The following is a 24,820-nucleotide window of genomic DNA, read 5'->3' as shown; positions in this document are numbered from 1 at the left end:
GATCCGTCTTCAGTGTAGGAGGATAGTTGGCTACTTCAAAAGCAGTACCACTGCAAAGGTGAATTCCTTTATTACACAGCAGTATTCAAATTAATGCAAAATGACTTGGAAAATGTTTTGTTTCATATTTAATTTTTATAGACAAGGCTGACACAGGTGCAGGAGCAAATGATGCCTACAGAGCCTGTGCTGAAGCTCATTCAAGAGGTAAGTTGACATCCATAACTGCTTCCACTCCCCTTTCAAACAATAATGACCTTTTATTTTCAGGTGGAGACACGCTGGAACAGCACCTTCCACATGTTGCAACGAGTGTACAACCTCTACAAATTAGCTATAACCTTTCTCTGTACCCCAGCCTCATCCGTCCCTTGTGAAAGACTATTTTCAAAAGCAGGAGAAATCCTATCGAAGAAAAGAAACCGTTTAAAGCCAAACACTTTGGAAATGCTTGTTTTCCTCAATAAAAATGAATGAAAGGTGTATCTTGTTCCTTGTTTATGTCAATGTCTAAAATAAAGCAATCATTCTTTCAAGTAACACACGCACATTCATTCACATCACAACTCCCTGCCCTTTTGACTCCATCAAATCCATGGTATTTTAATCACTGTGTCATGACATTTATTTTCCACATGATGGCGCAATAGAGCAAATGGAGCCTCATGATGCATCGGCCCAGGACCGACCCAGTTGGATGGAAAGCCTCATTGCGTCATGAGGCTTCAGATTCCCATCACTAGTTATAATGTCATTCTTAAATGCTAAAAACGGTTATAGTAACAATATAACACATTAATTATTCAAATAAGCGTTTTTTTTTTCTTCACATTTTCAGCTAGTGGTGTGCCGCGAGATTTTTCCAATGAAAGAAATGTGCCTTGGATCAAAAAAGTTTGAAAAACACTGGTCTAGTGTATGCGCCGAGTTCCAAAGCCTGACTGAGAGCACGTCTGGCCGACACGCTGTTTATAAGGAGAAAAGGCGGACGTGAGTGACGACAGGCATGCGGAAGTCCGCCAATGAGTGAAGGGTGGACGTGTTAGAGGACGCTAAAGGCACGCCCCTAGCAGGTACCAGTCGCGTGAGTACATTGTAAAATGGCTAAATAAAGTACAACCGAACTCAGTTTTGCTTCCGTTGCCTTTTTAAAAACGTGTTTTTAGCGTGTGTCCGTATGTCTTAGCTGCTACCGTATGCTTTAAGCTAACATACCTGGTATGTTTTAGCGTGCATGCATGCTACCGTATGCTTCAAGCTAACGTGTTTTTAGCATGCGTGGATGCATGCCGTATGTTTAAGATGGCGTATATTTTACCATGCCTGGCTGCGCCCAATAATACAGTGCGTTTTGTGTATGTGTCAAATACAGAAATAGCACCCGTTACTGAGACTGCGCCCAACAATACGGTGCGCCGAATGGTCGTGAAAGTACGGTAATTGGAATACATTTTGTGAAATAAAAATTTAATTTTGAACATTTTTAAACAATTCAGAACAGTTGAATATGAGTTACACAATACCTTTTATTATTTGAGCCTTCAGGCAGTCGAAACTATCATTTAATATTTTACATTTGATGTCAAACATTAACCTCAATCAGTAGTGCCCAACCTTTTTTGACTAAAGATCTAAGTACTTTTCAAGCCAACAAACCTCCCACGATTGACCCGGATGCCCCAATCATTCTGCCTTGTGCTTGTTGTTAGCATGCTACTAACAATCCCAGATTGAAATGGGTTGTTTCTGTGAGCCAGTCAGATGGCGCTTCGCTTTGCCGTGGTATTGCGGTCATGCGGTTTTCGTCATTGCCATGCTCATCCCTGTATTAATTTCAACGAAGGTCTCCAAAATAAGAGTCAGTGTCGCCACCAGCACTACTGCCAGTGGCTGTGGTTGCATGTTGTCTGGCAGTCATTGAAATCCTCAGCCTTAAGACTTCACAGTGTACCCTGCACCAGTGTGCGGCTGCAAGGAACTCTGGGTTTCGCAATCCCCACACACTGGTCAGGTCGGTCAGGGTGAGGAGAGAGGAGCTCTGTGTTTGTAAGAGTGTGGTTAAAGTATAGAGCGCAGGTTGGAATGGCGTTCTTTGTCTGCACTTTGGCAAACTGTAACCTAAGATGGAGCTCACATGCTCAAACCTTCTGGTTTCTTTTAAGCCAGTTTGTTAATTTCACTCCCAAAGACATATTTAGATATCTTTTCAGACTCCACATATTCAATCCTAAGGTACTTATTATTTTTTTTCCAAGAGTTAGGGTAAAAATGGGTCTGGCACTGAATGAGTTAAAAGAAGTGGAGTTTAGTCTTCATACTAGTCTGTCCCTTCCCCCAATCGTGCAAACACTCCCTAACTGAACACTGGCCCATTTTCCTTTTTTTTTTTAAAGAAAGTTCATTGCCGCTAATTGGTATGCTGCAACAGACATTATGTTTGTTAGTACTGAACACATTTTTGTGTTGACTTTATTGTCTGTGGGTAAGTGCACATCTCAGGAGCTATGTGCGGAGCTGTGTTTGTGGTGCTGTAGAAGTAATTGTGGGCTGTGCAAGAGCTTCCTTTGAAACGCCTGACAGAATTTAATGGTGGCCTGATTAGGTGGGCAAGCGGTCAGTGGGTCACTCAGCCTTTTACTGTTTCTCTTGCGAATCACAGAAGTTTTGCTAGCACTGGTAATTGTGGGATGTGAACAAAGGGCTTTAGTTACCATGGAAGTAAGGGTTATTTTTAATTCAATCTTCCACACTCCAGATTGAGCTCAGATGCAGGATTTGCTCCTTCATTATATGTATTCTTTGCTTCTGAGAAAGTTGCTGTTTCATTGTATTTTGTTTGCCCAAGGTTTGAAAACTATCCACTTCACACAGTAAAAGTTTTCAGTCATTTGTTTGACAAACTGCACCCACAAATAAAACATGTCTTTATAAACAGTGCAATACCCAATGTTATGCGTATATTTGTGTACAGTGTTTTCAAGTAAAAATAGCACAAGGTTAAGATAGTTACGTTAAGATGTTTTTTTTTAATAAGGAAAATTCCCCCGCACATTTTCAGTTTGGCCAAGAATTTTCATTTTGGTGCATCCCTGTTTGTAAGACTAAACAACACGAACATTCATTATTCATTTGTGATGGTGCACGACAGAGACGTGGCATTTCCAGTAGAAGAGACTTTTTGCATTTTTCCCATTATAAGGGAGAGGGTTTCTGAGAAAAAGTCAACTTAATATTACATACTTTTTAACATTATTAACTGTCATTTAAATAGACACAAGAAGTTAACTGCGTCATTGTAAAAGTTATAAACAACATAGGCCCTCTCCATCACCATTAACTTTGATGATGTCAAAGACAGTATGTGTCAATATGAAATTGATGTGTGTTGGTCAAGGGAAGTATTGGTAATATTTAGAGTCCCTTGTGTGTTTAATATAAGCAACTCTACCCAGTTCGACTCAACTCAAAAGTTGCTGACTCTTTTGTTGATGTTTGTTGTGGTTGTAACTTCCCTATGTTCCCTTTGTGCAGCTGGCCAAGAAGATTCGGGAGAAGTTTAACCGCTACCTTGATGTGGTGAACAGGAACAAACAGGTGGTGGAGGCCTCGTACACTGCCCACCTCACCTCTCCTCTCACTGCAATACAGGACTGCTGCTCTATCCCAACATCTATGATGGAGTGAGTAGCAACTGGCTTATTTCAAAATCTCACCTTTGTTGATGTATAGTCTCCCATTTTAATATCTGTCTCGAATTTGGTTTGTCTGCAAAGTCACTTTGAGATTGTAATAATATGCTACTACTATCAATTTCAACATGAACATAATTGTGGGGCCATGTTATATCCCAGTGGCTTTGGACAACATACCGTACTGTATGTTTTGCTGTTGTCAGCTACAGCCATGTTGTTTTTTTTCTTTCAACACAAGACATTGCGATCAGACCTGATATGCTCCAGGCTGGATATTTCTGACTTCCCTGTAATCTGAAATGCAACATGAAAATCAATGACATCAAGGTGGTGTTCAGTGTAGATATGTGCGAGTACATTTCAACCAGAAGGAACATGGTGTACCACAGGGCTGTTCGTTGATGTGTTCAAGCTTGTTGGTATGCATGTACGAGGGACAGTGTGAAAAAGTAATGAGCCCAATTTAATTTTTAACCTACTAATAATTGAACACATTGTTTACGTAAACCTTCAAAATGTGTTTAAAAGGCATACCATAAAATATTTTGTTAAAAGAAATCCTATTTTAGTAGGTCAAGCTCATTTGGGCTCATTACTTTTTGACTGCCCCACGTATGTAGTGTTTCTTTACAAATGCACATTGCCGACCACTTGTCTGACATGTATACGCGAGTGTCTATTTTGCGAAAATGCGGATTGTTTTAGAAGAAAACAGAAAAGACTTTGAAGTACGAGAATTTGTAGCACTAATACTACAGGTCATTCGCCCTTGGCTACAGGCACAATGAAGACACACCGCTGACAGTCACTTATTCCTTTGGCCTGAAATGAAGTTGAAGTGAAGCGAAGCACGAGTGCTGGTTTCACATATAATCTGCAGTGGTGCAGCTGTCTCCGTCTTTCATCCCTCTCACTCTCCATTTCTGTCTACTTCCCTCGACTCGCCGTAAGCAGTTATTGCCCTCTGATTGTTTGCTTTTGCAATGCAAACTTAACTTGCTCCAAGGTCATCTCACTCCTGTACAGGGGAGGCCATCTGGCTCAACACCAACTAGCCACCTGTAGCCAAAGCGTGCATATTATAGATGATTTGATATAGTGCACATACATTCTCTACAGACAAGAGCTTATATTTATGTAGCTACGTGTTCAGTCCTTTAGCCTTGGACTTACATCCTTTTGTAGACAGTCAGGCTGAAAAAATAGTGGCAGTAAATGGAGGATAGCCTGGCTTGGAATGATGTGGGAACTCATCAGGCAAGTGGGGTAGACATAGTAAGATGAAATAGATTGTGATAGGTCCAAAATCTTCAAAGCAACTTCCCTGGGGGAGGAAAAAGGCACTTTCATTTTCGCTTACTTGTGCAGAATTGTGAGACATGAGATACGGTGTGTCGCTCACTTCCTTAGTTTTGCACATCAGCGCAGCCTGCAAATTTAAATAATGCATTTTGGGGGTGGAGAGGGGGGCATGCAGATAAATTTCACCATGCCATTATGAGATGAATAATGATTTTAATAGTGATTAACGCTGGGGAACAATTTGCAAAAAAAAAAAAAAAAAAAGCTGATTAAAATTATCTACTTTTTTCCCTCCACAGCTTACCCTCCAAATAAGCAAAATTCCACCGATTAGCTGTCGTAAAACTATAGTAAGAAGATTTGATCACGAATGGACTCATCTACAGCGATTTGGCAGGTCGTTTGCGTCATCACAGAGAGGTGTGTGCAGCTTCCAATTGGTCAGTACTATAAATATCTGCAAACAGAAAGCTAACATAGTAGGATTTAAGAGGATTAGTGCTGTTTTTTCTGATAACTATAAACTATTTCATTTTATGCTACTCCATATTTGTGTTTTATTGAAATACATGCACATTGATTTCTTTTTTTAAACAAACGGGGATCCTATGGGTCAAAAAAGCTGACAGACAGAAAAATCTAGGTCACTTTTGGATTCTGCACCCAAAAATTTGTTAGAAACAGTTAATTCAACAAAAATCGTGCCCCCAGTCTCAGAGGCCCCTGCATTTTCAATTTCCATGGGAGAGCCACATGGAGAGCTTGGAGATTTAATCATTTTGCCAAATGACAATTTTTAATATTGTTGGTATTTATGAACCGTCATTGTGTGTCACCCCAAGAAGTCATTCCACCTTTTAAGTGTTTTAGGTGTTTGTATGTTGTCGTGGTTATTGAGACAATAACATATTTTTGAGTCACAACATGAGTCTACTGAAGGAAAAAAAAACAGCATGGTGTTCATAAAAGAATATGACACTGTGTCCTTGTTTAAGCTTCTGTGTCTGGCAGTTTCTGTAAGATCAATTTAGAAAGGGCTCAAAAGTAAGGCTCCACAATGTGTCCCTATCAGTTAACGAGCAGACTATAATTTTAGAAGGAGACTATTGAAGTCAGTGCTCAGCTTTCAGTCGTATGCTACAATTACTGTCTTCCCTTTATAACGGATGCACCTTAAAACAGAAATTTTCATGTGTGATTTTTAAGAAAAGGCAGTCTCTAGGTGCCCTGCTTAACTGATCTTTGGACGGTAATACTGCTAAGAAGCAACATTTGTTACATCGTCTTATCGTTTTTTTCACTTACCCGGTGAGGTGGGAGGCGAGCCCTGCGTGGACTCTCGGTTCTGGTTCCAAGCGTCGCGGGGGCGCCCACTACGGCGTCCTGGGCGCGACCCGCTCCGGGGACAGTGGCAGGTGGGGAGTTTGACTGGGGCGGTACACCTGTCAAACGGTAACGCTAAGGCGAGCTCAGGGAGGACGGAAACCTCCCGCGGAGCAGAAGGGCAAAAGCTCGCTTGATTTTGATTTTCAGTATGAGTACGGACCGTGAAAGCGCGGCCTCACGATCCTTCTGGCTTTTTGGGTTTCAAGCAGCAGGTGTCAGAAAAGTTCCCACAGGGATAACTGGCTTGTGGCAGCCAAGCGTTCATAGCGACGTCGCTTTTTGATACTTCGATGTCGGCTCTTCCTATCATTGTGAAGCAGAATTCACCAAGCGTTGGATTGTTCACCCACTAATAGGGAACGTGAGCTGGGTTTCGACTGTCGTGAGACAGGTTAGTTTTACCCTACTGATAATGTGTTGTCGCAATAGCAATCCTGCTCAGTACGAGAGGAACCGCAGGTTCAGACATTTGGTGTATGTGCTTGGCTGAGGAGCCAGTGGTGCGAGGCTAACATCTGCGGGATTATGACTGAACGCCTCTAAGTCAGAATCCCGCCGAGACGCGCCGATACCGTAGCGCCGCCACCCCCCGGTTGGTCAAGGTTAGCGGCGTTCCCCCCGGCCGCTCGGAACGCCTTTCGACACTGGGCTGGGGTGCGCCCGGATGATGGGTGCCCCCTCTCCAGTTTATGACACCGCATGTTTGTGGAGAGCATGGTGCTAAATGACTTGCAGACGACCTGATTCATTCTGATTCATTCTCTTGCAGTCAGTTTGATTCTCAGCATTTTGCCCTCAACCAATACAAATTAGCAAAAACTGTGCATGGGAAATTATGAAAAACAAAAATTGGACCTATAAATAAAAAATTACATGCAAATAACACAGACTACAGCCATCGGCTTTGTCCCACCAGTAGTCCCTTGGAACGGTGATGTAGCATTCCTAAAATAGTAATATCGGTAAGATACTAAGGGGCGTATTCTCCCGTGTGCTGAAGTCAGAAAAGGTGTGCTGCTGTGCATTTTGGGGGTGGGGGGGCAGGGGGGCTGCTACGCACCTTCATGAAATGCACAAGTGCATCTTGATGGAATTCAGGTTTCATCACCACGATCCAGAAAATTTTTTCCACCCTTAGACTTCTAGCAGTCACGCCTGTTTGGTGGTTGCGCACAAATTTCAAGGTTATGCATGGTGGGTGTGTCAGAAGTCTGGACGGGAGAATTGCAGCATTTTGAAAGTGCCGATGCCAGGCAGTTAAAAAAAACAAAAACAAAACTGAAGCTGATGGGAGAATATGCCTGTAAATTCTGTTGTTAATTTTTGTTTAATAGCTCAACTCAGCTGTATTTATAGCGCACTTTAAAACAATCACCGCTGCATACAAAGTGCTGTACATGGAGCGAAATAATTCAAACAACAACAAACAATAAAACAATGAATTTATATCAGAGACAGTAGAAAGCACAAAAAGCAGTAAAACTGAAAACCAAGTCTCATGCTGAATCAAAAGCCAAAGAATAAAAATGAGTTTTAAGATGAGTTTTAAAGATGGGCAGCGAGGGGTCTTGCTGAACATTCAGTGGGAGGAAAGAGAGGGACTAGCAAGGGAAAAGGCTCAATCCCGTCTGAGCGTCGGCTTAGTTAGTACTTGGTACCTCTAATAGTGTTTGGTCTGCAGACCTAAGGCAACGGGCAGGTGCGTAGGGGCGGAGGAGGTCAGACAGGGAAAGTGGGTAAGGGCATTTAAAGATTTGAAACCAAATAATACGATCTTAAAAAGAACTTTAAAATGTATAGGGAGTCAGTGAAAGGATGCCAGAGTAGGAGTTATGTGCCACCCTTTTTGAGTACCAATCAAGAGGCGAGCAGCAGCATTCTGGACCAACTGGAGACGCTTAATGGAGGATTGGCTGACTTCAAAGTAAAGTGCAGTAATCCAGCCAGGATGTGACGAAGGCATGAATGACTTTTTCAAAGTTCTCTTGTGAAAGGAGAGGCTTGACTTTAGCCAGATGCCTAAGATGAAAGAAGCTGGAAATTAACAACAGCACCAATTTGCCCATCCAATTTAAAATCACTGTACACTTCAAGGCCCAAGTTCAACACTGTTGCCTTAAGATAAGGAACCAGAGGGCCCAAGTCCACAGAATGGGGTTTACAAGGGCCACTGGGACCAAATACCATCTGTTCTGACTTCTTTCATTGAAATTCAAAAAATGTTGTGCCATCCAGGTCTTGATTTCTTCCATGCAGGATAAAAGCAGTGTCAATGAGAAAGCGTCTTTTTTGCTCAGGGGGACATAGATCTTCCAGTCATCCACAAAGCAGTGGAAGCAAATACCATGTTTTTCTGCATATATAAAGCATGCTATCCAATTTTCAAAGCATTGCTAAAATAGGCAAAGCAAAGGCGAGGTCTTATTTATAGAGCTCATTTCATTCACAAGGTAACTCAATGGGCTTCATGTAATTACCAAACAGCATTGAAAGGAAAAATAAGACATTCAAAGGCAAAATAATTGAATACTTATAAAAGCAGAGTAAAGAAATAAAAAGTAGTTCAAGCGTATCACTAAAAGAACGTACAGCACAAGATTTTGGAAAAATTGATTCTAAGTAAAAAAAAAGCATATTTTTAAACCAGGATTTAAAAGTATTTACGCCTGGGGATAACTTCAGTTCTGTTGGCATCTCATTGCATTTGCATGCAGCATAACGGCCACATGCTGATGCACCATGTTTGTTTGGCTCCACTAATTGATCCAAGTCTGATGAGCCACTCTGGATTTTTATCCATGAGCATTTCTTTCATATATTCATGATCCTAAATCATCCAGTGATTTATAGACCAGTAGCATCCATTTTCCAATCCACTTATCCTCACAAGGGTCGCGGGGGGTGCTGGAGCCAATCCCAGCTGTCTTCAGATAATAGGCAGGGGACCACCTGAACAGGTTGCCAGCCAATCGCAGGGCACACAGAGACGAACAACCATCCACGCTCACACTCACACCTAGGGACAATTTAGAGTGTTCAATCAGCCTGCCATGCATGTTTTTGGAATGTGGGAGGAACCCGGAATACCTGGAGAAAACCCACGCAGGCACGGGGAGAACATGCAAACTCCACACAGGGAGGCCGGAGCTGGAATTGAACCCAGTACTTCTGCACTGTGAGGTCGCGCTAACCACTGGACCACTGGACCACTGGGCCGCCCTAGACCAGTAGCATAATTTAAAAATGTATTCAACAGCTGAATGGGAGCCACTGTTAATTCTTGAGGACTACGGTAATCTTTCTGATATCTTAGTACTGGTCCGAACCAGAGCTGCAGCATTCTGAATGAGCTGCACAGAAATGATGCTCTTTCTTCTGAGAGAGGCCAGTCAGAAGACCACTACAATATTCAAATCTACTGGAAATAAAAGCTTGAATAAGCTCTCCTGGTCTGCTTGGATCATGCAACGCTTCAATCGGAAAAGTTCTACAAAGTAGCACGTTTTTGTAATCATTAATCCTATAGTTTTAATGGGAACCTTAAGGACGAGTTAAATTAAATGTAGCGAAGATCCATTGTGTAGATTGTAATTTATGTTGTGACTTTCTTACAATTCTATAACGATCATTTTCAAATGTTATCAAGTCATTTGGAGCTCCAGTTGTATAATTTCTTAAATAAAAATCATTTAATTGCATATTGCATGTATTATCGTGCATGTAGCGGTTTCCAGAAATCTCCACATCCCGTGGGTCTGCCACTGCCGTGCTTTGAAGGATTAAAAATCCGTACTCGTTTTGACTTGGGCTTTGGCGCAACAGTGTGCCACTTCAATATAAATGTACTCCGAAGGATTTTTGATGTTCCGCTCTATGGGTGCAGTTTAATCTAATCTATTAGACGAACATTGGAGGAAAGGTAACAGCTGAATATGACTGCGACAGTCTGTCTTTAGTACCATGCAGAAACACCTGCTTGAAAATGTTCCATCTTGCTGTGATCTTATTTCGTCCCCCGAAAAGAGGCACAGTCAAGTCTGAATACTGAAAAGAAATGCACCATCTATTCATTCACTGGTGTTTGCTATCTTGTACTTCTCGAGGGTCACATCTAATTAGTGCATTAAGAACCTTTTGGGCAGGTACGTAGTAATCAATGCAGGATTTTTCATGAAAATTCTAAATTGCCATGCAGATGTTTCATAGTGTTGAACGGCAATTTAATGTAATTACATTTCATATTCTGCAAAGTAAATTGTGCTCGAATATTCCAGTGCTCTTGGCTGCTGAGGCTAAAATAGAATTTTTTTTTTTTTTTTTTACTTCATTAAGATTCGTGATCAGTATGGAAGCCCCCTCACAGCTCTCTCTCTCTCTCTCTCTCTCTCTCTCTCTCTCTCTCTCTCTCTCTCTCTCTCGCTCTCGTTACACAGGTTTTGATGTGGAATTCAAAGCAGTTGCAAATGTATTTTTTATCTGGCGCACATTTCGCTGAGCGTCCTGCCCACCGCTTCTATGCAAACCGGATTTAAGGAGAATAGTAATGACTTTGGCCTATTGGGACTGTAAATGAGTGAAGTACAAACGTGAGTCGTACATCACAGCACCTGCCAATCAAACTGGGCCAGGGCGAGGTCGTCTAGCAGAGGGAGCCAATAAGTGTGCAGAGCATGTGTTTCATGTGTGCGTGTGTTGCGGGGGGGGGGGGGGGGGGGGGGGGGGTGAGTCGGACTGAAGCGATGGAAGGATCAAAGCTTGCAGCCTTGGTGCAGTGCAGAACAGCCTGCTTCCCTGCATAGCTCGTTCTTTGTCAGCCATTAATTCCAGAGATATGTGCTGTAGGGAGCATTTTTTAATGTCAATACATACAAATACGACATTAAAATTATCTGAAAAATGTGCATATTTATTGGAATTTAATTCTGAAGATCAGGATCAGCCCTGTGTGAGGGCGGTTTATAGAAATACTGGTCTTACAGATGTACGAGCCGCAACGCAGCTCTGTTTTTGTCACTTCTTTAACATGTGGGTGTGCATACTGGATGCTCATGGGCTGATCGCTGCCTGTCCGAGCGTCTGTACCGCCTTTCGGTCCCCCGCTGCCGTGTCTTCGGCTCTCTCGGACTTCTTTATGGCGAGTCTGGATGCCACACTCATGGCCATCTAACCGGGTGGATCACGGGATGTATTGGATGAGGAAGAGGGCACCTCTGATGAGCTTGCTCATGGCCTGCGCGGCACTGGATTTTTTTTTTTTTTTCCTACGGCAGCTTATTTGTGTTTTCCAAGCGTCTGGTACCTGGTGGGTGCAAGGGTCGGCCCGGTCAATGACTTGACATCACATCAATTCCTAACATGATGGTGTGCATTAAAATTAACCAGGGGAATTATTTTGGCAAATATCAGGCTAGACACAAAAATGGGGACACCACATATTTATCCACCTTTACAATATTGCTGTGTTTCCCCATAAATACCTCGAAATGGGCTGCCTTTGCTGCAGTGAGCTCTTGTTACTTCACTTTATGTTGACCGTAATAATCACCTTAATTTCCTACAAAAATGATTACATTTTTAATTAAAAATGAGAACATTTTAGAAAAAGCCCTCATTGTTGCACAATTGTTTATCGTAATCCTGTTACTGACTAGGATCATCAATATACAAATAGATTCTGTCATGTTAAGCATTGCAACCAATTGTGTTATTACATGCAGTGTTTTTTTTAATTTTTGGTGAATAAAGAAGAGGTATCAGGTTTCAGTGTTTTTATCGACGTGCATGTCACAATGGACCTCTCTGGCACGCGATCTCGATTGCCCAATTATATAAAGAGTACTGAAAGAGTACTTTCTTCAGTACTAGTCTTATATAGATCTGGGAACGTTGCTTTGTTGGGGAAAACACATTTTGGGCAGTTTTCCATGGAAAATCTTATTCACCAAGAGTCATAAATCCTACTTTAATAAGAGGTCTGGGCAACAGATGAATGCAGCGTGAATGAAAAAAACAGTCTAACTTTTCACCAGATGTTTTCTTTAATTTCATTTAATTCACAACAAACATTTTTTTCCTTACTATTCATGCCAATAGTGATGTTGAAATTGTAACACATGCACATTAGCACACAGTCAGGGGTGCATGCGATACCTGAGAGTTGAGTTTTATTGGACGTAAAAGCCTGGGTGTAGTAAAGCCGTTGGTGCCGAGAGAGAAGCCAGAGCCACTCTGCCAACAAATGGCTTTGGAGGTCTTCCATAAATTCTTCAATGTTTTGCCTGTTTGTGCCTCTTTTAGGTTTGATGGAAATTTCAACACCAATGTGTCCAAAACCATCTGCTGTGACAGACTCTCACCCACCGTCAACAGCCGAGCTTTCAACCCCGGAAGAGACCTCAACTCAGGTTTGTTTGTTGCGTGACTGTTCCGTTTTCTTGCACTGACCTGTGCATGCTTCCTCACAACCTTTCTTTCATTTCGGGATATGTGCAAATGACTGAGAGAGAAATGATGAGCTGTGTGACGGAGATGTTGGCATATGTTCCATTTGTCACTCCTTGTCTCTACACTTCATTTGAAATCACATTTATTTTCCCACCTGACAACTAAATGTACTTTCTTTGGCTTTGAAGACTCTGAAATTGTAATGATTTATGCCACCCGTGGTTAAGGTCTGTCTCTCCTATGTGTGTGTCCTCACTTCAATGTGAATCAGCACGAAGCTGGTGATTATTATTTTTGCCAACAGTGAGTGAAGATAAGATATTCCTAAACATGCAGGTTGTTGTGCGGTTCTGTATTCTGCTGGTCTTAGTTGCTGATTACATGAGGCCCTTTTCACCTCAAATCAACCAAATTTTGGGTGCTCATTTTGGAAAAACAAATTGAAAACATGCCACCAAGTTGGCATGTATCAAATTCAATTTTTGTTGATCACGTGTCGGTTATGTGATTTGAACATTAAAAAGCAAATTTTCGTTTACCGTATTTTCCGCACTAAAAGGCGCACTGGAGTATGAGGCACACCTTCAACGCATGGTCTATTTTTTAAAGTTTTTTCAAATATTGGACGCACTGGTTTGTAAGGCGCAATCTACAATACATCCACTAGATGGAGGTACACTCCTTCCTTTCGACTCGAGAGGCGTTCATGGCCGCCTCCGAAAAACGTTAAATTAGCGATTACTTCAATGAAACCACGAAAATTCAAAATAATGCATAAAAACAGAAAATCAAGCGAGGAAATCACAAAATAAATTCTATAGCCCCCCCCCCCCCTTGACATTTCCTTGAGGGTAGCTCCAACAGAACGATCAGATGTTAGTAAAATTTTGCAGACTGGACAGTCTCAGAAGTTTTTGTTATTTATTCCTTTGTTGTGTATTCACAAACGAGAAAAATCACAAAATAAATTCTGTAGGGGGGGCTATAGAATTTATTTTGTGATTTCGTCGCTTGATTTTCTGTTTTGATGCATTATTTTCAATTTACGTAGTTTCATTGAAGGAATCGTTAATTTACGTTTTTCGGAGGTGGTCATGAACGCCTCTTGAGTCGAACGGAAGAAGAGAAGGCACGGAGAGAGACAAAGACGTAACTGTATTTGTCGAGACTGAAAATCATTAATAAAGTGTGCGTTTTTAAAAAAACAACACCACAGCTCTCCCTTTTTCAGAGCTGCAACAAAAACGTAATAAATAAAGCAGCAACACAGTTCACTGAACCAACAGCAAGTTTTAACATAGTAAGCATGTCTCCAGCAAGGAGGCATTTTGGGGTCGACATATTACCGTAATGACCATACACAAGGCGCACCGGATTTTAAGGCGGCAGTGAGCTTTTAAGAAAATGGAAGACTTTTTGGTGCGCCCTATAGTGCGGAAAATACGGTACATTTGATCCATTCGATGCTTTCCGCACTGAGGTTGTATGCCTCGCATAATCATCCATGACAGTGGTTCAACTCTCCCAGGTTTTGTGACGTTACAAACTTTCCCTGAAGTTTGTCTTGCGGATTGCACAGCCTATTTTAAGATTCCTCTGTAGTTAAAAAGGTTTTAATGGTGGAGTAGCTTGGGACCATACCAAACTATTTAGTTCTCCACTGTCGAGAGGCTGTCGTGGTTAGACTCCCTTGTTCCCATTCTTGTTTCCATTTGAATCTGTTTCTCCTCTGCTGCATCGCTTCATATTTTTCCTCGCTCCTGAACGATGAGTATTGGCAGCAAGATCAGAACACCCCTTATCAAATATCATCAGTTTGCACAAACTGTCTTATGCTTCAACGATCGTAATAAACCTTTGTTCGAAAGGAAGTTTTGCAACAAAATCTGCTGTTATTGTGACTGAATTTGTGATATACAGAATTCATTAACATACCAAAGTGAACTATCCTCGAAGAAATTACAGATATTTGACTAATATATGTAAATCAAAACGATTTCTTACACTTTTGGTTTTTAATAATATATAGTAGTCATGGCATAACATTATACTGTTATTGTTTGCTGGCAAAGATTGCAAATGGAATACAAGAAAGAAGAACTGCAGCCTTGTAGGATTTGTCCTCATGTGAGTCTGGAATGCTGCCTTCTTGTCTGGTGGCATTTTAATGAGGCCCCAAAACTTTCTCTAAATGTGACGCCTCTCTCCTCCTGCTCTGTGTGAAAGGTTGTGTTATGTTGCTGCGAGCGGCAAGGAAGTCGCTGGCTTTGTGATGGGATCTCTGCGTGGAGAATGTTCACTGTGTGACCTACTAAAATTCAGTTAGTGCTGAACAAATGCTGTTAACTTCTTGGAGTTAATGCTGTTGTCTCAGCTTGTCCCGCACTCTCTGCAGTGACATGTGCACAGAGCCAAATGTGGCAAATCATCATCATCTTTATCAGCCAAGTGTGTTAAAAGCACACAAGAAATTTGTCTCCGTGGGTTCTCCAGGGTTAAAGCCCACTCGAGTATTGCTGTAACAAGCACCTAAAACAAAATGAGCATTTAGGACGGGCCACATAGGCTACTCTAAGTAAAGAGTTGTTCTGCAATGAAAAGATGCCCTTATTGTGGTAGCATCAAACAAAGACAGCTGTGCAGAGAGTCGCGAGGCAAAGTGTCCAACAGTGTGGAATAGTGATCAAGAACAGTCATGCATATAACGAAGAGTGCCGAAACTACAATTATGAATGTATTAAGAAGGTATGTGCAAAATTGCTTAACATTTTGCAAAATGCCACGATGAAATTGTGAGCATGGCTATAATAACAATTTTGGATTTTTCATTACAGTTTGCTTTTGACTTTTTTTTTTTTTATTCAATTTATAGAACAAGTTTTAGTTCTTTGTCCTCGCAAATACTTTGTTTTAGTTTAGTTTTTTCACACACACACACACACACACACACACACACACACACATACACACACATATACATACGTATATACATACGTGTGTGTGTGTGTGGGGGGGGGGTGGGTGTGTGTGCGTGTGGCATGTTTGACCAGTGTAAGATTTAAAAAAAAAAAAAATCACCAAGTAATAATAAAGGAAACCACAATTTTCAAACAATTCTTTTGACTTTCCTTCTTCTGTATGGACGTTCAGCAGTACTGAAATAAATGCATTTAAAAAGAATCCTAAGAGCTCATTTATGATCTAGATTAACAAAGGTGAACGTGAAGGACATTTTCGCTATAATTCAAATTAGTTTGAATTAGTTTTATGCGGATATATGCAACATGTAATTTCAGTTCGTTTTCGGGTTTTTTTTTTTAAAGGATCATTATTTCGTTAAGAAAAATGCTTTTTAGTTTGAGTATTTTTGTTTGCTCTCAATAACTACAATGACCTTGATTCTGAGTCTGCTGTTGCCATTTGACTGATTGAAAGAAATGAAAGAGCTTTAGAGATTTCGCAAACTTTTTGCCCCCAGATGAAATCCTCTGCTGTTGTGGCGGTGTGTTTTGGGTCATTATCTTGATGCATGATGAAGGATGAAGGTTTAAGATTCCTATAAACTGGCGTGCCTGTCACAGTTGAAGCCATCCAGGCCCAAGCCTTAATCAGTGAGTTTCATCACTTGTATGGAATGATGAGCAGCTCATTTCTTTCTCAGCGCTTAAGCCTTTCCGCCACTTTGATCGAGACTATTTCTTGTCTCATCAGTCGATTAGACATTGTCCCAGAATTTCTTTTTTCATCTGTACTTTTGTGGCAAATTCAAGCCTAGCTTTTCCATTGTTCTTGTTAGAGTCATTGGCGTCTGCTAGTTAATCATCTTTACGCTCTAGTCATATTTATGACCATCACTCTCTCAGGAGAGTTTTATTGGTCACCGATGGACTCATTGGGTTTTCTTTCTTTCCCCCTTTCAATTTGCAAATGTTCACAATCTTTGAAAAATGTTTGCTTCCTTACCTAACCCATCAGCACAAACTTGCTGACAAGTCACACGTTCTCAGTGCTTACCATTAGATACCCATTAAATCGAGCAATAAATGTATATATTTACCCACTTTAGAGAGTAAGTCAGTTCACAATTCCTGCATTACGAGATGTATGCATGTACTTTTGGAATGACACCAGACATCATCAGTGCCATAATTCCACTTGTTGTCTTCGGTCCGTAGTTTTGGCAGACAATCTGAAATCCAACCCAGGGATCAAGTGGCAGTACTTCAGCTCAGAGGAGGGCATCTTCACTGTGTTCCCGGCCCACAAGTTCCACTGCAAAGGAAGTTATGAACACCGCAGCAGGTAGAACACAAACTTTGTTGACTGTTCCCTCTGTGGACCTTTTGTATGTAACATTTACGAGACTCGCTGTGAGGCCGTGCTTCTTCTTCCTCACGCTCTACCTTCCTGACTTCTCAATCCTTTTGCCATTTTAACCCTTTCATGCAACCTCTAACCCAGTGTTTTTCAATCTATTTCAAGCCAAGGCACATTTCTTTCATTGAAAAAAATCCAGCGGCACACTACAAGCTGAAAATATGAAAAAAGCTTATTTCAACAATTAAGTGTTATATTGTTATTATAAGCCTTTTTTTAACATTGAAAAATAATGCTACAGTGATCCCTCGTTATTTCGCGGTTCGTTTATCGCGGCCTCGGTGCATCGTGGATTTTTCATCAACATATTCATAAAAAAAAAATTAAATGCGAAAATGCTGCAAAAAGGCCGCAAAAGGTCCACGAGAGGCAGTGAAAGTCAGCAGAACAACAGCAAGTCACATAGAGCAACATATACAGTACTACATGTATGTGTTTACTGTATTTCGTTATTCAAACACCAACCTAAACTAACTTATACATGTTTAAATATATTAGTATATAGCATTAAGTCATGTTAATTACTACAAACATGCATGTATACCATTAAATTTGGCCTTATAAATATTTATACTCATACACCTGTACATATACCTGTACGGGGGTGGGTTCGCTACTTCACGGATTTTGGTCTATCGCGGGTGGTTTCAGTCCCCATTGACCTCGATAAACGAGGGATTACTGTATATTATCACACCTTGAATAGGAATCAAATCAACATCAATCCAATATTTTATAATGTTTCATATTTATTCTCACTCAGTGTAATAAATGGTTTGGATGAACACAGATCTGATATCCTGGCAGCAATCGATGAAAGACACAGAATTAGCTCTCATTCTTTCTATGTTTTTAGTTTTTATAGCAGTCAGGCTACTTCTTTAGCCGCTTCACGTCCGAACACCTCATTTACAATGGCTTTGCAGGCGAGAAGTATTAATTGCCCTGCCACATTTTTGATTTAGACACATGTTCAGCGACACGGTAACTTGCTTTCAAGGCTCTCTTGTTTACCTTTGCGCTTTTTCTCATGCACTTTGTTTGTATTCACGCAGGCGGACAAAATACTCCACATTGTTGTTTCGAAGTGAAGGGTGTTTTGTTTGGAGATGGAGTTTAAGCTTACTTGGGACCATAGCGCTATTTCACCACATACCAAGCACAACGGAGTCAGTGCCGTTGCATATTCGGTAAAAGTAAATCGAAATGAAAGATACCTTTTGTTGTATTGCCTCGCGCCGGAAACTTCGCTTGTCTCGAAGCATAAAACAATTAGCTAGCTAGCTCCTGCTACCTACCGTTATGGAAGAGTACTACACGATTACTCTGCCAGGCAATCGACTACACTACCCTCTTAGCCAAACGGTGTCACCCTCTCTCTCTTCTCTTCTCCCTGTAACATGCTTCATTGCTCTTCCTCTTCCTCACCCATTCACTTCTCTGCCAGTTGCTGTGGGGGGCCCAGGCGGCATGTTGGCAGCATGCTCTTGACCACACATACCCTCGACAGGAACGTGGCTGGGTACCACTGAGGCTCAGTGGAATTTCACACCTCCACCGTTGTGGTTTTTATTTGACTACCACTGAAAGACATCTCTTTCAATTGCTTCCTTTACCTTTATATGTATTTTTCGCACTTGCTTGGGATAAAAGGTGCTTTGACCGTCAGTCATGTCTTTTGTTTTTGCTCGGGCTAGTAAACTGGCACGTATCTACGAGTGCGATTGGGTTCCTTTTCTTGCTGTGTATGTGAATCAGGCATTGTGAGGACATTACTCCACCTCTCCACCCAATGTTATTGTCCGCAGACCACACACACTGAAGCTAACCCCCTCAATCCTCTGATATCCCCTGTGCTCTACCCAGCTGTTACGTGCACACTAACCCACCCACAGCGACGTACTAAATGAAACCATAGGATAAATATTACAGAAATATAATTTAAGTTAAAAAAAGAAAATGGTGAACAGTTGCGGTTCTAAGCACTGTGTTTGTACAAGCACGTGGGCTGCAAAGATACATTTTGATGCTCGCACGCTGATGCTATTGGAGGAATGGCATAAAAGGGTGACATTACACTAAACTGTTTATTTGTTTGTTTGTTTTGTTTTGTTTTGAAGTGACCCAAGTTGCCTTAATAGAAATGTTTTCACTGAATTGTGGAACCACTGAGGAGAGAATCAGGACATTAATATGTCGTTTTGGTGTTTGTGTGTATTTTCCACAGGCCTGTTTATGTTTCTGCAGTGCGTCCCCAGTCGAAACATATTGTTGTAATGGTGGATCACGGTGCGTCTGTTACTGAAACACAGCTTCAAATTGCCAGAGACTCAGCACTGGTTATCCTTTATGCAATTGATGAACATGACAAGGTACGGAAAGCCACCCTTATTTAAATGACATGATGTGTAATATTATATGAATTTTCCACGTTTTCTGACAGCAAAACATTCTTTAAGTGAAATAATATGTAGAAAATGAAGTTGGGGTTTTGCAACAGATCCTATATACTCATTAATTATTATGGAATCAAACTTGTTGATAGTACTGGTTTTGCATCACAATGGTGTTGTTCCATTGCTTTCTCCGTCATGTAATACTGTATACCACTGTCATTCCTGTCAAGATCGCCGTTTTGTCAGTGGCAGAGACGGTCCGCTCCTGCTCTCTCGACCAGTGCTACAAGAGTTTGCTTTCTCCGGCCACCAGCGAGACAAAGAGGAAGATGAGCAGCTTCATCTCCAACATCAAGGCCACTGATGGCACCACGCAACACGCAGCGGGCTTCCAAAGGGCTTTCCAGCTTCTCAGAAACACCAGCAGCCTTAGCAAGCAGAGTACCAGTAAGGGAGTGGATTCATATGATGATGCTATCACCAAGGGACTATTCACTTAACAAACAAGCTTCTTATCTGACATTTTTTTTTTGTCCTCCACCAGCCACAGACATGGTTATCATCTACCTGTCTTCTGGGATTACATCTCGAGAGTCATCAGAGCAGGAGAAGAAAGCCACGCTCAGTGTGGTCAAAGAGGAGAACAGACACTTCAACAACTCTGTCATGATCCTCACGTATGCACTCATGAATGGTGAGTTGACCACTTAACAGACCTTTGGAAAAAAACCACACAGGCTTTCAAATTATTATTATGTTCCACACAAAGGAGCAGACAGCAGGAGGTCTGTCAATAGAGTCTTCCCCTCATCACGCTACGAGTCGTGCTCCCTTATCTGAACTTCTTCCAGATTTTAGGCATTGTTATGCTAGGTTAAAGCAACAACTATTTACTTTCTTAACAAATCCGAGTGTTGTTTGTAAATCACAATGGTAACTTGAGTGAAGTGTACCCCAAGATTTCCAAGTTATGAGCGCTGGCCGGGTCAATTTCTGCTTGTGTTGCCAAGCTAAACATTGACCTCTCAGCAAGCTTCAAATAGGTTGTCGCTTGAGAGAAGTGGAAAAATAGACCACACTCCCCGATGCACTTCATTTGAACGTTACAAGCGGACACACAAACACACAAATATGAAATGAAAGCACTCACAAGGAGCATGGAGGAGACACTAACATTGAATTTAATGGCCAGCTTGATCTAGAGTCAGACATGCTATTGTCAGTCACTTGGTCACTCCACCCTTAGGGGCGCACGAATACATTGTTGTACCACTGTTAGTGTGTGAGACTTTCAACTCAACAACTCAGTTATACTTTTGACATTTTATTTTATTACTTTTTTATATTCACATATTTTAAAACAAAGAGCGACTTGTCTTGCTTCTTTGGCACAGTGCTAATGTACACGAATGCTAAAAAGTAAAATCAGGTATTGATTAGGATAAATAATGACAAATATCTTCTTGAAGAATACAGTGATCCTCGCTATTTCGCGGTTCGTTTATCGCGGCTTCAGTGTATCACGGATTTTTTCAAACATATTCATAAAGAGAAAAAAAAAAGTTTAAGTCCGCAAAAAGTCCGCAAAAGGTCTGTGAGAAGCAGCCAAAGTCAGCAAAACAACAGCGAGTCACATAGAGCAACATATACAGTACTACATGTACAGTATATGTTTACTGTATTTTGTTATTCATAAACTAACGTAACATACATGTTTAAATCTATTAGTATACAGCATTAAGTCATGTTAATTTCTTAAAAATGTACTTCTACATGCATGTATACCATTAAATGTGGCCTTATAAATATTATGTACATGTACCTATGTGGGGGGGGTCGCTACTTTGCGGATTTTTGTTTATCGCGGGTGGTTTTGGTCCCCATTAACCGCGATAAACGAGGGATTACTGTAATTCAAAACAGCACAACACTCTTGTTACTTTAACTACCTTGAATGGACATTTACATCTTTTGCCCTCAAAGGGTGAAAAATCAAGTACGTTTTGCATGACGTCTGGGTAGCAGCACCAACGGGCTATTATAAATGTATTTTGTGCATGTGCTGTGGAGAGAAGAACAGAGGATAGAGAAGGGCTCAGAAACCTCAAAGGCCTTTTTGTTTTGTTTATGCGTGATTCCTTTTCCTATTTTATTGTCCTTGTCTGTCTATGCGGTCCTTCTAAGTGCCTCCCCTCTCTGCAATACACACATACACCGCATGCATTAGCAAACAAATAATTTTTGCACCCGGGGAATGTAAATTAGGTACATGTAAGAGGGGAGCGAGCGAGACTTCAAAGGATGTAAGGCTCATTGTGCCTGCATGTGACTGAGAGAGGACCGTACCAATTTAAAGAGGTCCTTGATGAACAGGAAGCAAACATCTTATCATCCAGAGTTTTATTAGTGATGCATGTGCTGCCGATCACTCAGAGAGTTTTGTGAGTAGTGCTGACTAAAAACATGATGGTGCTCAAATCGTGAAGGTCATCATTTTATATTTTCTTATATTTGGTCTGGGTCCTTGAAGATCTTCATGTTTACCTTCTATTTTCATTGAAGGGAAGATCTGCTGTCAGCAAGAGCCCCCTTTTGTGTTCATGTGACATTGCCACCCGGGATGACTTTGCCTTGTGTCAGTCACCCAGCACGATTATCCACAGACAAGCCTTGGCATTAATTTGGGATTCTTCTGTAATCCAGTCAGTGATTGAATTGTGGCAGACATTCTGCACTCTATCCGAGGTGCCAGTGTTCCAGGTGACAGCTGCGTGGGGCAGCAGTGGTTATTCCGGCTACATTTAATGACCTTTAAAGGCAGGAGATGAGGTTTGGCTCAACTTGGTATTCCCTCTAACTTTCCATGTGCCTGAGCATTCACACAAACTCCCTGAGCATTTCTTGGACCATGGAGAGATACATTCACAGATGAACTGCATATATGAATGGACTAACGATGCCGCATAAGATAAGATAAGAAAACATTATTTGTCTCACAATGGAGAAATTCGCTATCTACAGCAGGAACATTTAGAGGGAAGAAAGTAGAAAACAGCATGAAGTATTTGCATGCGAAAACTGATTTACTCGCCACAGCAAGAAGTGAAGCAACTGGCGGCCATCTTACGTTGCCACTCGCTAAGCCACTCTGCTGTGTTTTTCCGTAATTTTCTATCTCCACGGTGAAACTGCCACAGTGTGCGGCGTAAGGTTTTGCCAATGAGTCTGGAAGAAGTGTGACATTCACATTTTATTGGTAAGAATGTGATTTGGAATCTGTGAGTGCTACTCAAAGATTGGTCTGCTTCCTGTTGTCAGAACCATGAACAATGAAATGAAAGCAAAGCCCACCAGGACAAAATTAATTGTAAAATGGAAACCTAAATGCTGAAAGTCAATAAACTCCGAATGGTTGATGCAAACAGTCAAGTTTGTTTGTTGAGTGGCCTTCACTACTCTATACAGAGATCCTACCGTAAAACATGCATATTGGCGGCATGGCTCAGAAGTTGAGTGGTTGTCTCCCAACCCATAGGTTAGACGTTCATTGCGACCTTGTCAAAGTGTTTTTGAGCAAGATACTGAAACCTCAGTTGCTCCTGATACTGTCAGTAAATGGGGAAACGGTGTTAAGTGCTTTGAATACCAAAGGTAGAAAAGCACTATATAAGTGGCAGCCCATCATAAGATGGCTGCCGATTGATAGTCCATTCGTATATATTTATGGCAGCAACAGACAAGCACACGGCAGCCAAACCAGTATTACAGCTCTCCAAAACCTGACATCATAACAAGCTACATGCTGTAGGTATGTCACGAAAATATTCAAACCACTTATATATGAAAGTAGAACATATCATTGCAGAGAGATTTGTGACACAAATAAAATCAACCCTAGTTTGTTTCTTTTATTTTATCACACAGGTCATTTTAAGCATAATTTGGTTGTTTAAAAACAAGTATCCATTATCTACTCACCAATAATGGAAAACATGGCATTTAATAAAACACATAGATGCATACATTGGCTGTGCGCAAGGAGAGTGAGAGCAGTCTGCAACTGCTCATGTGCGCAGCTTAGAGAGAACATTACTTTGACTACAGAGTTAGCTGCTGCTTGCGTACATTTGACGCATTAGTTACCCAACTCATCAGATTTTTAATGTAGTGATGCCTGTATACGTCTGGTAATAATCTAGATGGAACATTATAGTGTGCTCAACACTGGTGCGTCCCACCCTCTCTTTGCAGAGGGAATAACAGGTCTGAAGGAGCTGGCCTTCCTGCGAGACCTTGCCGAGCAGAATTCGGTGAAGTACGGCGTTGACCGTTTTCCTGTGGCGTCCTCATCGGGATCATCTACAGTGGTCATGATGCCTGTCGTGAAGGGCAGCATGATGGTGCTCAACCAGCTCAGCAACCTGGAGACAACAGTGGGCCGCTTCTATATCAACCTGCCCAACCGCATGATCGACCTCGTCCGCTTCAGTCTGCCCTACACTGACCCTATGGGAGATGGTGCGTGCTCAAGACCCTACTGAACACCTACAACTTGACAAAAGCTATTATCCATATATTGATTAAAAAAAAAAACGCGCACATATATATGTATATGGATATATATTATAGTAGGGCTATACGATATTGTAAAACTATGCGAAATCAATGTTGAATATAGCGATACCAACATCATAGCGATATTTAACCTGTACCTTTTTTTTAATAGCATACAATTACTTCTGGAATTTATTGATCGTCTTTACAAAATTCATGTTGTATGGGGCATTATCACCATAATGATACTTTTCCGATATATTGCGCAGCCCAAAATTATAGCTTAATAGTCTCCTAAATATATACCATTTATGCAATGAACATATGTTAATAAAGCTCAAAGGCCATAATTCTGGATACTATTCTAAAAGTGACAAGGTAGGTTAAAAACAAAACCTTTCAGTGTTTGCATATTGATGAGGCGAACAACATTTTGTTGTTTGTCTCATTTATGCTGAATATAGTGAATGTTTAGTATATACCAACAGTTTGAAAGTGTATTTAAAGTCACTGTAAGGAGGCATCTGAATGTGTGTTGTGCGTTAGGCTTTTAACTGACTAAAAAAAAGAAGCTTTTGACAGCCTACGAGAGTAGAATTACAACACCAGTCAAATTACACATGTCGCAAATATGGGGGAAAATGCTTCATGCTAAAGCAAAATGTCTCA

The 24,820-nt window shown here is 41.2% G+C and overlaps 1 protein-coding gene and 1 long non-coding RNA gene across 2 annotated transcripts in view; both read left to right on the top strand.

Moving 5' to 3' along the window:
- LOC109519089 (uncharacterized) lies at positions 1-410 on the top strand. Its single transcript, XR_002168878.1, has 3 exons — positions 1-58; positions 142-207; positions 271-410. It is a non-coding gene; the product is annotated as an uncharacterized LOC109519089 (long non-coding RNA).
- Positions 1-24,820, top strand: part of cachd1 (cache domain containing 1) — a 93,318-nt gene that overhangs the window by 45,403 nt on the left and 23,095 nt on the right. The window contains exons 3-9 of the mRNA XM_019875408.1: positions 3,532-3,680; positions 12,678-12,784; positions 17,000-17,126; positions 19,429-19,573; positions 19,828-20,044; positions 20,142-20,291; positions 23,849-24,115. Coding sequence (XP_019730967.1) covers positions 3,532-3,680; positions 12,678-12,784; positions 17,000-17,126; positions 19,429-19,573; positions 19,828-20,044; positions 20,142-20,291; positions 23,849-24,115 — 1,162 coding nt within the window. The remainder of the gene's footprint in view (positions 1-3,531; positions 3,681-12,677; positions 12,785-16,999; positions 17,127-19,428; positions 19,574-19,827; positions 20,045-20,141; positions 20,292-23,848; positions 24,116-24,820) is intronic.

Source organism: Hippocampus comes, unplaced genomic scaffold (genome assembly GCF_001891065.2).
Source record: "Hippocampus comes isolate QL1 unplaced genomic scaffold, H_comes_QL1_v1.1 scaffold132, whole genome shotgun sequence".
NCBI lineage: Eukaryota > Metazoa > Chordata > Actinopteri > Syngnathiformes > Syngnathidae > Hippocampus > Hippocampus comes.
The sequence above is the reverse complement of the archived record's forward strand: the minus strand, read 5'-3'. Positions and strand labels throughout refer to the sequence as shown.